Source organism: Urocitellus parryii, chromosome 5, assembly GCF_045843805.1.
Source record: "Urocitellus parryii isolate mUroPar1 chromosome 5, mUroPar1.hap1, whole genome shotgun sequence".
NCBI classification, from domain to species: Eukaryota; Metazoa; Chordata; class Mammalia; order Rodentia; family Sciuridae; genus Urocitellus; species Urocitellus parryii.
This window is the reverse complement of record NC_135535.1, coordinates 148,070,906-148,084,553: the sequence shown is the minus strand read 5'-3', so window position 1 is coordinate 148,084,553 and position 13,648 is coordinate 148,070,906. Positions and strand designations below refer to the sequence as shown.

At 34.3% G+C, this 13,648-nt stretch overlaps 1 protein-coding gene across 1 annotated transcript in view; it reads right to left on the bottom strand.

Moving 5' to 3' along the window:
- Nucleotides 1-13,197, bottom strand: part of Phyhipl (phytanoyl-CoA 2-hydroxylase interacting protein like) — a 54,725-nt gene extending 41,528 nt beyond the window's left edge. The window contains exon 1 of the mRNA XM_026409051.2: nt 13,092-13,197. Coding sequence (XP_026264836.1) covers nt 13,092-13,197 — 106 coding nt within the window. The remainder of the gene's footprint in view (nt 1-13,091) is intronic.
- Between the last annotated feature and the right edge of the window lie 451 nt (nt 13,198-13,648).

The window sequence follows — 13,648 nt, the reverse complement described above, 5'->3', positions numbered from 1 at the left end:
GATTTGGTGAAGATTTGTTTTTCTTTAAGCTCCCATGTAATTTAAGCTCCAACAATTCATTTATTTTATGAATAAGAATATTTATTTATGTTACAGCAGAATATACTGCTAAGTAAGAAAAATTAATTCAGTGTTATTTCCATAGTAAACAAAATAATCATATACAGTCAAAAGTAGGGAAAGAAACATATCCAGTACAGAGCTTAGGTCAATTGTATTTCATCCATGTTTTACTGCCTAAAATGTACCCTATTAAAACTGATAATATATTTAAAAAACACTAATTTTCAAATGATACTTTCAGATACTGCCAAAGCAATCACCAGTATTCTAATTTATTCACTCTAATAAGCAGTTCCACACCTGACATGGATCTCAAACACTGACAAGATAAGGAATGAACATTGAAAAAGGAAAAATAAGGGCAACTGAGAAACAGTTTAGACTACCAAATTTCCATCTATGTCCACAATTTTACTCTCTCTGAGACATGGATGTATATTTCTCATGGCCTTCTACACATTTCCATCTAGATATTTCAAAAACATTTCAAATCTAAACTGACCCAGAGATTACTTTAATAGATTATTACACCAAGCCTACCTCTTTATGTTCCCTCCATCCAATAATTCCTATTTTGTTTTTGTAGTGTCAAAATATACCCAACTTCCCAATCTATCAGAATGAGCCATTCTCAACTCAATTTTCATGTCTCACTTGAGATATTCCAATTTAATTACAAATTTACAGATCTTTACCTTAGAATATTCATTGATTCCACCACTAATTTTTACCTGTCTTGTTTTAGGAATCCTACCTATCATAATTAGTTATCATTAACTGGTTAAACTCCTAGAGTTCAATATCATCAAAAGGAATGCCAGAATACCACTTCTAAACCCCCAAATTTAATATCTCTTTCCTGATATGTTTTGGATGTAGTTTGTCCCCAAGGTTTCTTGTGTTAAAAGTGTGATCTCAGTGTGGCAATGTTAAGAGATGTTGGGATCATTAAGAGGCAAGGCTTGGCCAGGTGTGGAGGTGAATGCCTATAGCTGCAGCGATTTGAAAGGCTAACAGGAGAATTCTAAGTTCAAAACTAGCCTCAGCAATTTAGTGAGACACTATCTCAAAATAAAAAATAAAGAACGTTTGGGGATGAAGCTCAGTGTAGATCACCCCCACCCCACTCTTCCCTGCCCAGAGTTCAATCCCTAGTACCAAAAAAAAAAAAAAAGAGGTGAATGCTTTTTTTATTTCTATGAGGAATGTCATTGGGATTTTGATCAGAATTGCATTAAATCTGTATAGTGCTTTTGGTAGTTTGGTCATTTTGATAACATTAATTCTGCCTATCCAAGAGCAAGGTAGATCTTTCCATCTTCTAAGGTCTTCTTTGATTTCTTTCTTTAGGGTTCTGTAGTTTTCATTGTATAGATCTTTCATCTCTTTCATTGATTCACAAGTTTTTTTTTTTTTTTGAGGCTATTGTAAATGGGGTAGTTTTCCTCATTTCCCTCTCAGAGGATTTACCACTGATACACAGAAATGCTTTTGATTTATGGGTGCTGATTTTATATCCTGCTACTTTGCTGAATTCATTTACTAGTTCTGACATGAACAGACACTTGACTTCTCAGAAGAGGATATACAATCAATCAACAAATATATAAAAAAAATGTTCATCATCTCCAGCAATTAGAGAAATGCAAATCAAAACCACTCTAAGATATCATCTCACTCCAGTCAGAATGGCAGCTATTATGAAGACAAACAACAATAAGTGTTGGTGAGGATGTGGGGAAAAAGGCACTCCCATACATTGCTGGTGGGACTGCAAATTGGTACAGCCAATATGGAAAGCAGTATGGGGATTCCTTGGAAAACTAGGAATGGAACCACCATTTGACCCAGCTATTCCTCTCCTGGGTCTAACCCAAAGGATGTAAAATCAGCGTACTACAGGGACACAGCCATATCAATGTTTATAGCAGCACAATTCACAATAGCTAAACTGTGGAGCCAACCTAGATGCCCTTCAGTAGATGAATGGATAAAAAAAAATGTGGCATATATATGCAATGGAGTATTACTCAGCAATAAAAGAGAATAAAATCATGGCATTTGCTAGTAAATGGATGGAGTTAGAGAAGATAATGCTAAGTGAAGTTATCCAATCCCAAAAAATCAAATGCTGAATATTTTCTCTGATATAAGAAGTCTGACTCATAGTGGGGTAGGGAGGAGGAATATGGGAGGAATAGACAAACTCTAGATAGGGCAGAGGGGTGGGAGGGAAAGGGAGGGGGCATAGGGTTAGCAATGATGGTGGAATGTAATGGACATCATTATCCAAAGTACATGTATGAAGACATGAATTAGTGTGCACATACTTTATATATAAACATAGACATGAAAAATTGTGCTCTATATGTGTAAAAAGAACTGTAAAGCATTCTGCTGTCATGTATTTAAAAAATAAAATCAATTAAAAATAAGAGGTGAGATTTTGTACTTGGTAGGAGGGTCATTAGCTAATTAGGGCATTACCCTTGGAAGGGACTGAGGTAATTCTTGTGGGCCCCTGGTTGTCTCTGGCAAGAGTATTATTAAAAAAGACAGACAAGGTCATCCCTGGTCTCTCTCTAGCTTCCTGTTTCACCATATAATTTCTCCTTCTCACAGATGATTTTACCATGACAAGGTAGCCAGAGGGCCTTTGCTAGACAAGGGCCCATACCAGAGCCAGTGCCATGCTGTTTGGTCTTTCAGTCTCCAAAACTGTTAACTAAATGAACCTATTTTCCTTACAAATCACCCAGCCTCCAGCATTCCCTTATAGTAATGGAAAATTGAAAAATATACTTCCTTACCTAAAAACTATGCTTATCTACAGCATTGTTTCTCCAATGGGTCACTGACATCAGCATCATCTGAAAACTTGTTAGAAAAGCAAATTCTTGGGCTCCACCCCAGATCTAATCAATCTGAAACTCAGGGGATGGAGCTCAGCAATCTGTGCTCTAACAAGCCCTCTAGGATAAACTGTGAGAACTACTGAAAACTAAAAACTGATTTAAATATTTTTATTAAAGAGATGACTTCAGCAAACACCATCATTTAACTTTCTTTGTAATTATTTTTAAACTAATTTTAAAATAGTAATACGAATGGCATACATTAAATTGTGCCATATTATGTGATTTTGGGCGAGTAGCAAAATAAAACATTGCCTACAACTCAGTGCACAAAATGGTACAGTGTATAAAAACATGTGGTTCTTTTCCTGTTTGTTGAAATTCAAGCCACCAAAAATATGATCAAGTAAAACATTACAAACATCATGTACTACATGTAGCATTCAGTTAGTTGCAGGAAAGGTTCACCTGCATCTGTTTGGATTTTCTTCTCATCATAACAAATTAAACAGGTTAAGGAATTGGTCTGAGTTTTGTTTATTTCATCTCTAATTATATTAATAATGAAGTTACTTCTAAGTTTGGGATACAATTAACTTTTCTAGTAATAGGTAATAAAATAATTATCTATAAAACTAAAAATGGATTCCTAGATATACAAGAAATACTAACCAAGTTTAACAATGGATATACTGTTCAAAGTGAAATAAATCTGCTAGCAGCTCTGAGAAATACTCAAAGTTAAAATAAAAAGATAGTCATTTATCATTAGTACTTAACTTGTAATGATAAAATCTGACAAGTTTTCATTAAGTTTCACATGAAAAGATTTTGCAAAATAGTGATATAATCTCTGACAAAGTCCATAATTTTGCAACAAAATAGTAACTGAAGTTGTAAATCTGACAATGGAACAAAGTCATTATGCCACTTACCAAAAAAAAAAAAAAAGCATATACAATTGGAAAAAAACTCATTAAATCCTGCATTTCTCATATTGTAACCAATGTTAAATAAGTATGCTGTTTTTTAAAAACAAAACAAAAAGACATGTGCCTTGATACATGTCTTAAAATGCAGAGAATACAAAAATATTCAACACATATACCTGATTAATTGAAATGCTAAAATTATATAAAATCTTTCTAATTTAACTGAATGAGAATATGAATGTGGCAGATTTCATTTGTCTTTGTAGTTTTCTAAGTAGGTAAATTCAAAAAACAGTAAAATAATGGAGAAGAAAAATATATTGTCTAAATCAGTTCTCAAAACATCATCCACCAAATTGTCAGAAATGTTGAGACAACTATATTAAGGGAAGTATATAATATAAAAAAATTCCTATAAAAGCTATTGCCAGTTTTTATAAAGTAGTAACTGTGCATTAGTAAGAATTAGACATGGAGGTATTTCAAAGTAATTTTGGATAATCACATATAAAATGTCCTTTAAATTGTAGGGTTTTTTCTCTAAGTCAACTATAATATTATAGACAGAAAATTTCAAAACCCATTAGCTGAGTGTCCTGAAGCAAGGCATAAGTGCTTCAAAAGAAATATTTTTATTAATTAAATTTTTTATAAATCCTTTGAATATAAATAACTTGAGCAAACCAATTTATCTAACTCTTTAATAAAATGAAGAAAATGATAATACATTCAGAATGTCAGTAAGTTTATAAATGTAGATAAGTTTTCAAAGTAAAATTGAACCTTACAGGTAGGATTCATCATATAACTAAAATAAATTTAACTGATTTAATTGACTAAACTTTTAATAAGCACAAAAGGATATCAACAAATATCTCAGAATGTTACAAGATATATTATTTTATCATAAATGAAAAAAAGAAGTGACTGATAAATCCACTCTAATATTTGCCTCCAAATGAAATATTTACTCTTTCATGATTCAAGTTTTAAAAAAAATTACTATTTTTCATTAATTCTGGATCAGTTTATTTGTATAATATCTTGAGATTGTAAATGAGTTTAAAACATTAGTTTGTCACTACTTATTTGTATGAACTTATAATTATCAACACATAATACAAAAAAAGATAAAATAAAGAAATAAAATGAATGTTAAGGCTGATATAAAATAGAAATTTCAAGGATAACTGCTTTAAATTTTCTCCTGTTACTCACTGACTTTATTCTGCTTTGTTTTTCTGTTAAGTTTAGAATTACAGAATAAATGTACCCTAGTGAAATGCTATTTTCACTTATTAAATGGACTTCTATAAAAAGTTTTTTTAATTAAAGGTTCACTACAAATTAGAAAGTTTGCAATCTACAAATCTATACTCCTCATAATTACATACCTTAGCTAGCATTAATTAGCTTTCAGCTTAATTTCCTACCAGGCATACTTCTTTCCTCCAGCAATATAAAAAGCTATACATCCCATACATAGAACTTACATGGTTTTATGCCTTTGGATAAGCTCTACCAGAAATGCCCTCTCCCCCTTATTCTGGCAAAATTTTACTTTTAATATCCAAAAAAATGCTGATTCCCAAATTTATGACAGAACTAAACACTTTCTCTTCTATATTCCATTACAGTGCTTATCACATATTAATATTTATATATTTAAATATATTATCTTCCCAAATAAATTACACCTCTAAATTTTTTGAAGAAGCCAAGTTCTTAGATCCTTCCCCTAACCCTGTCAGTTGCTCTTTATACAGACCCTACAGTTGGAATGCATATACAGACAAATAGCAAAAAATAGCAGTTAACTAAGAGAATAAAAGGAAACAAAGTGTGAGTCTTAACTAGTTAAGATTAATACCTAAAAATTATCTAAGGATAACAGAATGATAGCATCCTCTAGCTAGTCCTACTTAAGTATGTTCTACTCAAAAGTGATAGTCTACAAAGTATCAGTCGGCAATGAGATAAATATTTTAAAAATACTAAATTTAAAAAGAAATTTTTTACAGGAATTTATCTGATTTTATGTCTGTTGAAAAACTTGTTATCTTTTTAAATTTTTTAGTAATTTTAAAAATATTCTGTAAATTTCAGTGACAGGATTTTTTTAAAGGGTCTTTTACTACAGATAGTTGATAGACTATCGACAACAAAAAGATGAATAAGTATGACTCTTTTTTTTAAAGGGGGGGGGGAGAGAGAGAGAGAGAGAGAGAATCTTTTTTTTTTTTTTGTAGGTGGACACACACAATGCCTTTTTTATTTTTTTATGTGGTGCTGAGAATCAAACCCGGGTCCCACCTGTGCTAGGCAAGCGCTCTGTCGCTGAGCCACAATCCCAGCCCAAATATGACTCTTTTTTTTAATGAGAGTTTGGTTAGAAGTAAGAATGTATGGTACCTACATAAATTTCATAGTATATATCAATATAATTGTACATATTCTCAGTTATCTTTGACACTTTAAAACATATTAATAGAATTATAAGTGCACTTGGAAATACCTAATCATAAATAGTCTTTCTAAATTTTATTATATGAAAGCCAGAGTCATGTTAAAATTAGGATTTGTTTTCTGTCTATCAGACACAATGGAATAATAAAGGGCCATCCATCTTGGGACTAACCCCACACATTAGCTAACATTGTTGTGCTAACAGTCAGGTTTCCACAGTTCTCTGCATGACCTGCATAATCTTAAAATCCTGATAATATGTAAAATAAAAATGAGCATACAATTTTCTATCAGAAATTCTTTTATATCTTTCTTTCAGGAGACACTAACTTGCATTCTTAATTTTCTATCTAACATGTTAGTAAACTTTTACAATAAAGAGTCAGACAATAAGTATTTTAAGGTTTATGGGCTATGGAGTCTATCACAGCTACTCTTCTCTGCTGCTGTGGCAAAAGAATAACAGTGGATAAACATGCAAACAAATGTGCATGGCTGTGTTCCAATAAAATTTTAGTTGTAAAATAGACAGGTTAGTAGATCTGGCCTAAAGACCATAACTTGCTGATTTCTAGTCTACATCATAGATGCAACTTTAAAATGTAACCACTAAGAATCTATCACATAGTAGATGATTATTTTGATTCTTGTTGGCATTAGTAACCAGCTTTTAAAATGTTAAAGGCTGAGAAATTTACCATATCATTCAAATTAGTGGACAATAAGAAAAGTATATTGAAAAAAAAATGTTGTGCCTTGTCTTTAATGGCATATGTCTGGAAAAGCTACAAGTCTTTCATACTATAATTAGATAGCAACACTCCCACAGGCTATAGAAACAAAAGGACAGATTTATTTACTAAAGTTGCCACAACCACTATAACAAATAGTAGATATGCAAAATTCCCAGAGAAGTCTGTTCTTTAAATGAGCCACAAACTAGGCTCAATTAGTCATGAGAAACAAAACGAACCAATTCCAAGTGTCATGCTCTTCCTTCAATTCACATCTATAGAGCAACTTCAAAATGCAGTTTTTGTTTGCGTTTTTAACAAACCTGATTGTAGATTCATTTCATCTTTGGGGTTCAAAGTTGACTATCCCCAGGATATTATCACTCTTTTCCTTCAAGGAGTAAGATACAAGCAAAGCTCATTAGAGACTAACACTAAAGTCAAATCCTAAGCTTCCCCTTTCACATAAGTTCTGGAATCCCTAATGGAACATGTATTTCTATGAGCAATTCTTCTCTGTATTCTAGAATTTTTCTTCCCATTATACAAGAATTGATGAATATTTATTGTAATCTTCCAAGGGGTCTCAATGTTGTATTTCAAATGTTTTAACATAACTTAAATGTTCTTTTTGTTTTATACTAATCCCTCTAAAAAGTCTGTCAGGACTCAGACTGGAGACTCTATATCTTTAAGCAGATGATTTTTCACAATCCTCTCTAAATATCCAAATGGTTAGTTTTATATAGTAATGATTCTAAAAGTTTTATCATCAGATTGTAAGAAGTTTTTAAGGAGTAGGAATGAAGAAAAAGAACCTAAAATGAATGTAAGGTCTCTCAAGGGGATCCATAATAAAAACAATGACAAAGTAGTACACAATATTTTTCTGGCAATATAGTATCTATGAGAGAGGAAAGAGGCCCTGGAAAGAGCTTAGGACATACTTGGATGTTCGCTGAGACCTAAAATTTGAAACGCAAAACCTGATGTCATCATGATGTCTAAATATCATTTCCTTTCTCCTTATTTTTATTTTCTATCAATGATTCTTCTGATTTTCAGAACTTTCCAGACAAAATTCTAACATTACTCCTAATCACATTTCATTTTGTCTGAAAATTCAATCATCAATTCTTTAGTAGTTACTTTGTAGATTTCTTTTATACCATTGCCACTCATTATCTTACATAAAAGATTGTAAAGCTTTCTAATTTTTTTTTGCCTACTTCTTCTATATATTTCTACTAGAAGCCTTCCCAAACGCTAATTTTACTTCTCAAATGTATGTGTATGAAACATTACCTGCTCAGTAAGATATTTAACTACTGTCTGGTAATAACAAAATATTTTAAACAGTTAAGGCATGCGTTTTCGAGTAGTCACATCAGGATTTAAATAACAAAAGACTTTTACAGAGAAATTTAACAATAATGGAAAATAAATACAAGAAAGAGGCATATTCTACAAGGCAAAACTTAAATTATGCATTTACTAAGGTCAAAGAAGGGAAATCATAAACTAGAAGGATCATGCTTGCTGCAAAAAGCAATATAACTGTTGTTAACACTGAAGTCCAGGATACAATTCAAAGGAGGAAAAGTATATTTACATCAGAGTAAAAAAATCAAGATTGGGCATACACAAGGTGGAAATACTAGTGGAGATAAAACCAAGTAGTCTGGGACATTGTGTAGATACTGTTCATTATAGAGTGAATTTCTGACCAGCCTACCTGGGCAACAGAGCAAATTGCTGGTTACTACTTATAACACATCAGTCATTCTACCACTGGAGGGAGTCTGGCCACATATCCTTTGATGAGACTTTTACTGTAATAACTTCTTCGTCTTCCAGGGGAATGAATGAGAATCCCTACCAAAAATATGAATTTGTTTAACATAATTCTGATGAGTTTCAATTTTTAGTTTCTTTTAAGTTCTTATTTTTGTTTTTTCCATATTCACTAATAAGAATTTGCAGCATCTTCATAGTCATACCAGAGTAAAAGAAATGAATACAGAGGTCATATGACCTCGTACAGAGCTATCCTTAGAAAATATATTTTAAAAAGTACTGAAAAAGAAGACAAAGAAGGGCTCTTATGCAAACACCTACTCAAAATAGTACCTAAGGTCATAAGGCACAAGAAAAGAAAACAAAAAGATTTGAATTAGAAGCTGAAAACATATTTTAGGGCTAAGGTTAACAAAGATTATTGATGAGATGGTAAGATAAAATCAAGGGATAAGACTACTTAACTGTGATTTTTAAATTTACTGTTCTTTAAAAATACATTATTTAGTTTGCATTAATTACTCATAAAGTAGAAGATTTCCCAACTAAACAATACACAACTGAAATTATGAAAAACAACATAGACTAATACATTAGCAAAAAAAGAGAGAGATAAAGCAGTAGTTTAACTCAATAACATATTTGGAGAATAATATTTCATTCACAATAATTATTACTCTATTTGTATACTATATACTTCATTTTATTATTTCAACACTTCTATACAACTGACATTACTATGCCCACTTTGTTAAAAATGTTAAGTCACTTGCCTACGGTTGGACAGCTATGGAGTCAATATTCTAACCAAAGTCATATTTGTTATGGTATTATTATACACACACACCCCCACAGCATGTCAGTGAGACTGAGTAATTACATTATTGTAATAAAGATATTAAAGAGTATGAGTACTTTTCCTAGATGTTTGTTTCAGAAAATGTTATCAAGGATTATCTAATAGGCACTGTGCTTCCCAGCATGTGGATTACTTTGTTTTGAGTCAAAATTTGTTTAATTTACACATGCATGAGCATAAATAATGAGGTTCAACAGATTTATAATTTAAATAGGTATGATAAAGTCCATATTTGAAGAAATCTATTTTTTAAACATATAAAAAGGAGAAAACTGTTTTTTTCTTTTTGTTCACAGAACTATTGTTAGAAACAAAGAAAGTTAAATCTGTCAGCTTCTGTGTAATTTCTTTAAAATTTATTCCCATCAGGTCAACGAGCATCTGAAATTTCTACAAGAAGAAAAGAAATGACCTGGAAATGAGTTCCCATATTACTGATGCTAACAAATGAAAAATTATTTTTTCCTTCCATTTTTTGAGAAGTCATAATGAAATCATACCATGTTTGCAATCTGAGTATATTTCAGCACAGCAGAGGTGGAGAAACAAACATAGTCTCCTATTTCCAATACAGACTTATATGAGCCCCTAAATCTACAGTGCATCTTAAAGATTTCCTAATAGAAATCTATCCAGAATCCTTATTTGAACTTCAAGTAACTTCACACCTGGGCAGGGACCAAGTACTATCAACCAAAAGAAAGACTACCCATAATGTATATGTTTCTCTGTGTTTGTGTGTTTATAAGAAAAATCTTGCTTAATTAAAAATCCAATTACATGACCACTTGAACTCTAATTTATATTCTTCCAAGACTACTAAATATTTTTATAGGCTAGGGAAAAAGAAACATTGTGAATTGATGCTAATAATGTAAACATCAATGTATAGGAAAATAGGCAAATAACAAATAAAAATATAAAATAGAAGAGCCAAGGGAACATAAGAAAGACATACAGTAATGTTCCTAGATGCTATAGCTTTTAGTTCATACAATATGCAAAACATTATAAAATTTAAAACATGTATGAGTGGAGAGGGTAAAGGAATGTACACTTTATTATACTTTTAAGGAATTAATGTTTTATTTTTTTCATTATCAAATTAACAGTGGAGTAAAATGAGAAAAGAATAAATGAGAAAAATCTATTTCAATGATCTTAAAATTATGAAAATATAATGCTTATTATGTACTTAAGCACATAAGTATGTCTTCTGCCACACACTTATAACTGTATAGTGTAGAAAGGCAAGTGTGTGGCATAAGATATACTTATGTGCTTAAGTCAAAAGTAAAATAAGGAGACATAAGAGGAAGGAAAGTAAATGAAGCAAAAGGAACAAAATACCACCCAGCTGAAAATTTCTCAATGTAAAATGATGCTAAATAAGGTCTGATTCACAAATTTAATGCAACACTTTATGAACTATTTTTCAAAAACAACTACATTATCCCCTCTAAATAATTCCCATCGAGCCAATTTAATATTTTTGGAATTGATACATAAGGTAGGATCATAAAGAAAAAAAAGTTAACCATTTAACAACTGCCTACACTAGTCATTCCAAATTTTTATGAATCTTCTAATAGAATAGTTAGCTTGTTGTACTCATTGGTATAAGCTATTTTACCTACCGAAGCCTACTTAGTCTCTAATAAATCAATCAGAGGTCTTCAAATAGTAATTTTCATAGAAACTGCTTATTGCAAATATTCCCAATTAAATGTTACATAATTTGCTCATTTTGCAAAATTCACAATGTGAACAGAAACAACTATAAAATGTAACCAGAACAAAATAGCTACTACTCTAGAAAAGACCACAATAAATGTAGCATTAATTTTTGCACTCTACATTAACTCGCTGTAAACTTCATTTAAAAAGTCCCTAAACTTTATTTTCCCTAATATCTTTGAAACATGATTAATTCACTTTAAATATGGAGATTACTGGGATCTGAGGAACAACCATGAATTACCCACTTCCAACTACTGACATCTACTTTTTATTTGATTCTTCATTTCCTCTCAAACCAATCTAAGAAAATTAAAATATTTGCAAATTAAAATAGTAGCATTACAAAGTCACTTCATGATATATTTCAGAAATTATTCAAACTGTCATTGGTTTGAATTTTGGTTCCAAAATTAGTAGATATTAACAGAAGTAAACTAAACTTTGGTGTTTACTTAACCTACCTATCCCAAACAGCAACACCTAAACAACTTTAAGACCATTTAAATGACTTTGCAAACAAGATTTCTGCTCCCTATTTGGCCTACACTAATAAAATTTTATGATCTTACTGGGAGCAAATTGGTATCTCTACATAACTTTGGTTTAAAAATGTTTTACAATCATTAGCTCTCTATATAGTTAAACATTAATTTCATTTATAGTCCAAAGAATTCAGAGTCCTCTTGACAATCTGTAAATTGGTTTTCTGTTGTCAGATGTAGAATTTTACAATTGTTTGGCCAACCAAACACTAATTAAATGACTTCTTTACAAATGAAGTTTTATTCCACATTACTGCAAAAGCATTGACTCTCCAGCTAATCCAACACACACAGATGCCCTGTAACCCACACTGCACACAGTACTAGTTTATCCCTTTAACGCTCAGACCTGTGTCCAATTTCCTTCTTTAGGAGACTGCCAACTTTAACAATAGAATAAACAATACAATATCGGCACACAATGGTGCTTAGCTCGCACATAATCTGAATCACAGCAGCTATATTAGGCCAATTCCTTTACAGACATTTTTTGACACTCTGAATCACAGCCCTGAACCTCGAAGCCAGTGCCTGTCCTTGGTGCTGAAATGCTTGGGATTTCCAACCCACCCCACCCTCGCCCCTTCACTAAAAAACTGTCACTCTCACCCCAATTTGAGAGGATAAATGGACTTAATTTACGGAGTCTGAGGATGGGAGGCTTCCAGAAGCATTGTCTGATAAGTTTCTAGGCAGGGAATGCTAACTACTGTTTGCGTGCCTGATGGAAGTGATAGAAACCCCCAAAGGGCATTTTCCCTCGGTGCCAAGAGACCCGGGAAATCCGGACTGCGGCAAAGATCGGAAACGCCTGGTCCCGGCAGGAGCCGCGGGTGCCAACGGCGCCCTCCCCGGGCCAGGCAGGCGAAGGCGGCGACCCACGCCGTGGACGAGGGCGACTTTCCGCGCCAAGACGCAAGCCCTGGGGTCCTTTTGTTTCTGGGGTGAGAGGGGAAGGAGGGGACCTCGCACCTGCTCTTATTAGCACCCTGGGGACAACAAAAGACCCTGCCGCCCGAACCGGAGACGTCGGCGGGGCCCGGGGGGCCGCAGAGCCTTGGCGCGGGCTCGGCCCCTCTCCTCTAGGTCCCGGCCGCTCTTACCGTCCCGGTCGCACAGCTGAATGGCCTCCAGGCTAAGGTTTTTGATCACCTCCTCACAGGGGCTGGTCGGGCTGTTGAGGGCATGATCCAGGCGCGGCACCTCCATTTTTCCAGCCCCTTCTCAAGCCCGCCTGCTTCGTATCCAGGCTCTCTCAGTGGGGTGGGTGGGTCAGAGGGCGGGAAAGGAAGGGTAGTGGTGAAGCGGGGAGGAGATCTGAGACAGGGCGCCGAGAGGCCAAGGCTGAGCCGCCGGGCTGAAGAGCCGCGGCCGAGGCGACGGCCCTGGCAGGAGCTCTAGGGAGTGTGCGGCTGACAGACTGAGCGGGACCCGGCGCGAGGGCGGGAGGCGCGCGCTCTAGGCGGGGAGGGGACGAAGCGCACCGGGAACGTGAGAAAGTGCGCGCGCACGCGCGCGGGAGGACGCGCCCACCTGCTGGCGCGCGGTGCCCCCTCCCTTTACGCGCGCACGCGCCCGGGGCTGCCCTTGCGCCGCGGCCCCCGCAACCTCGCGCGTGAGGCGTCGGACGACTGAGCACGCGGGAAAGACGGGCACCTGG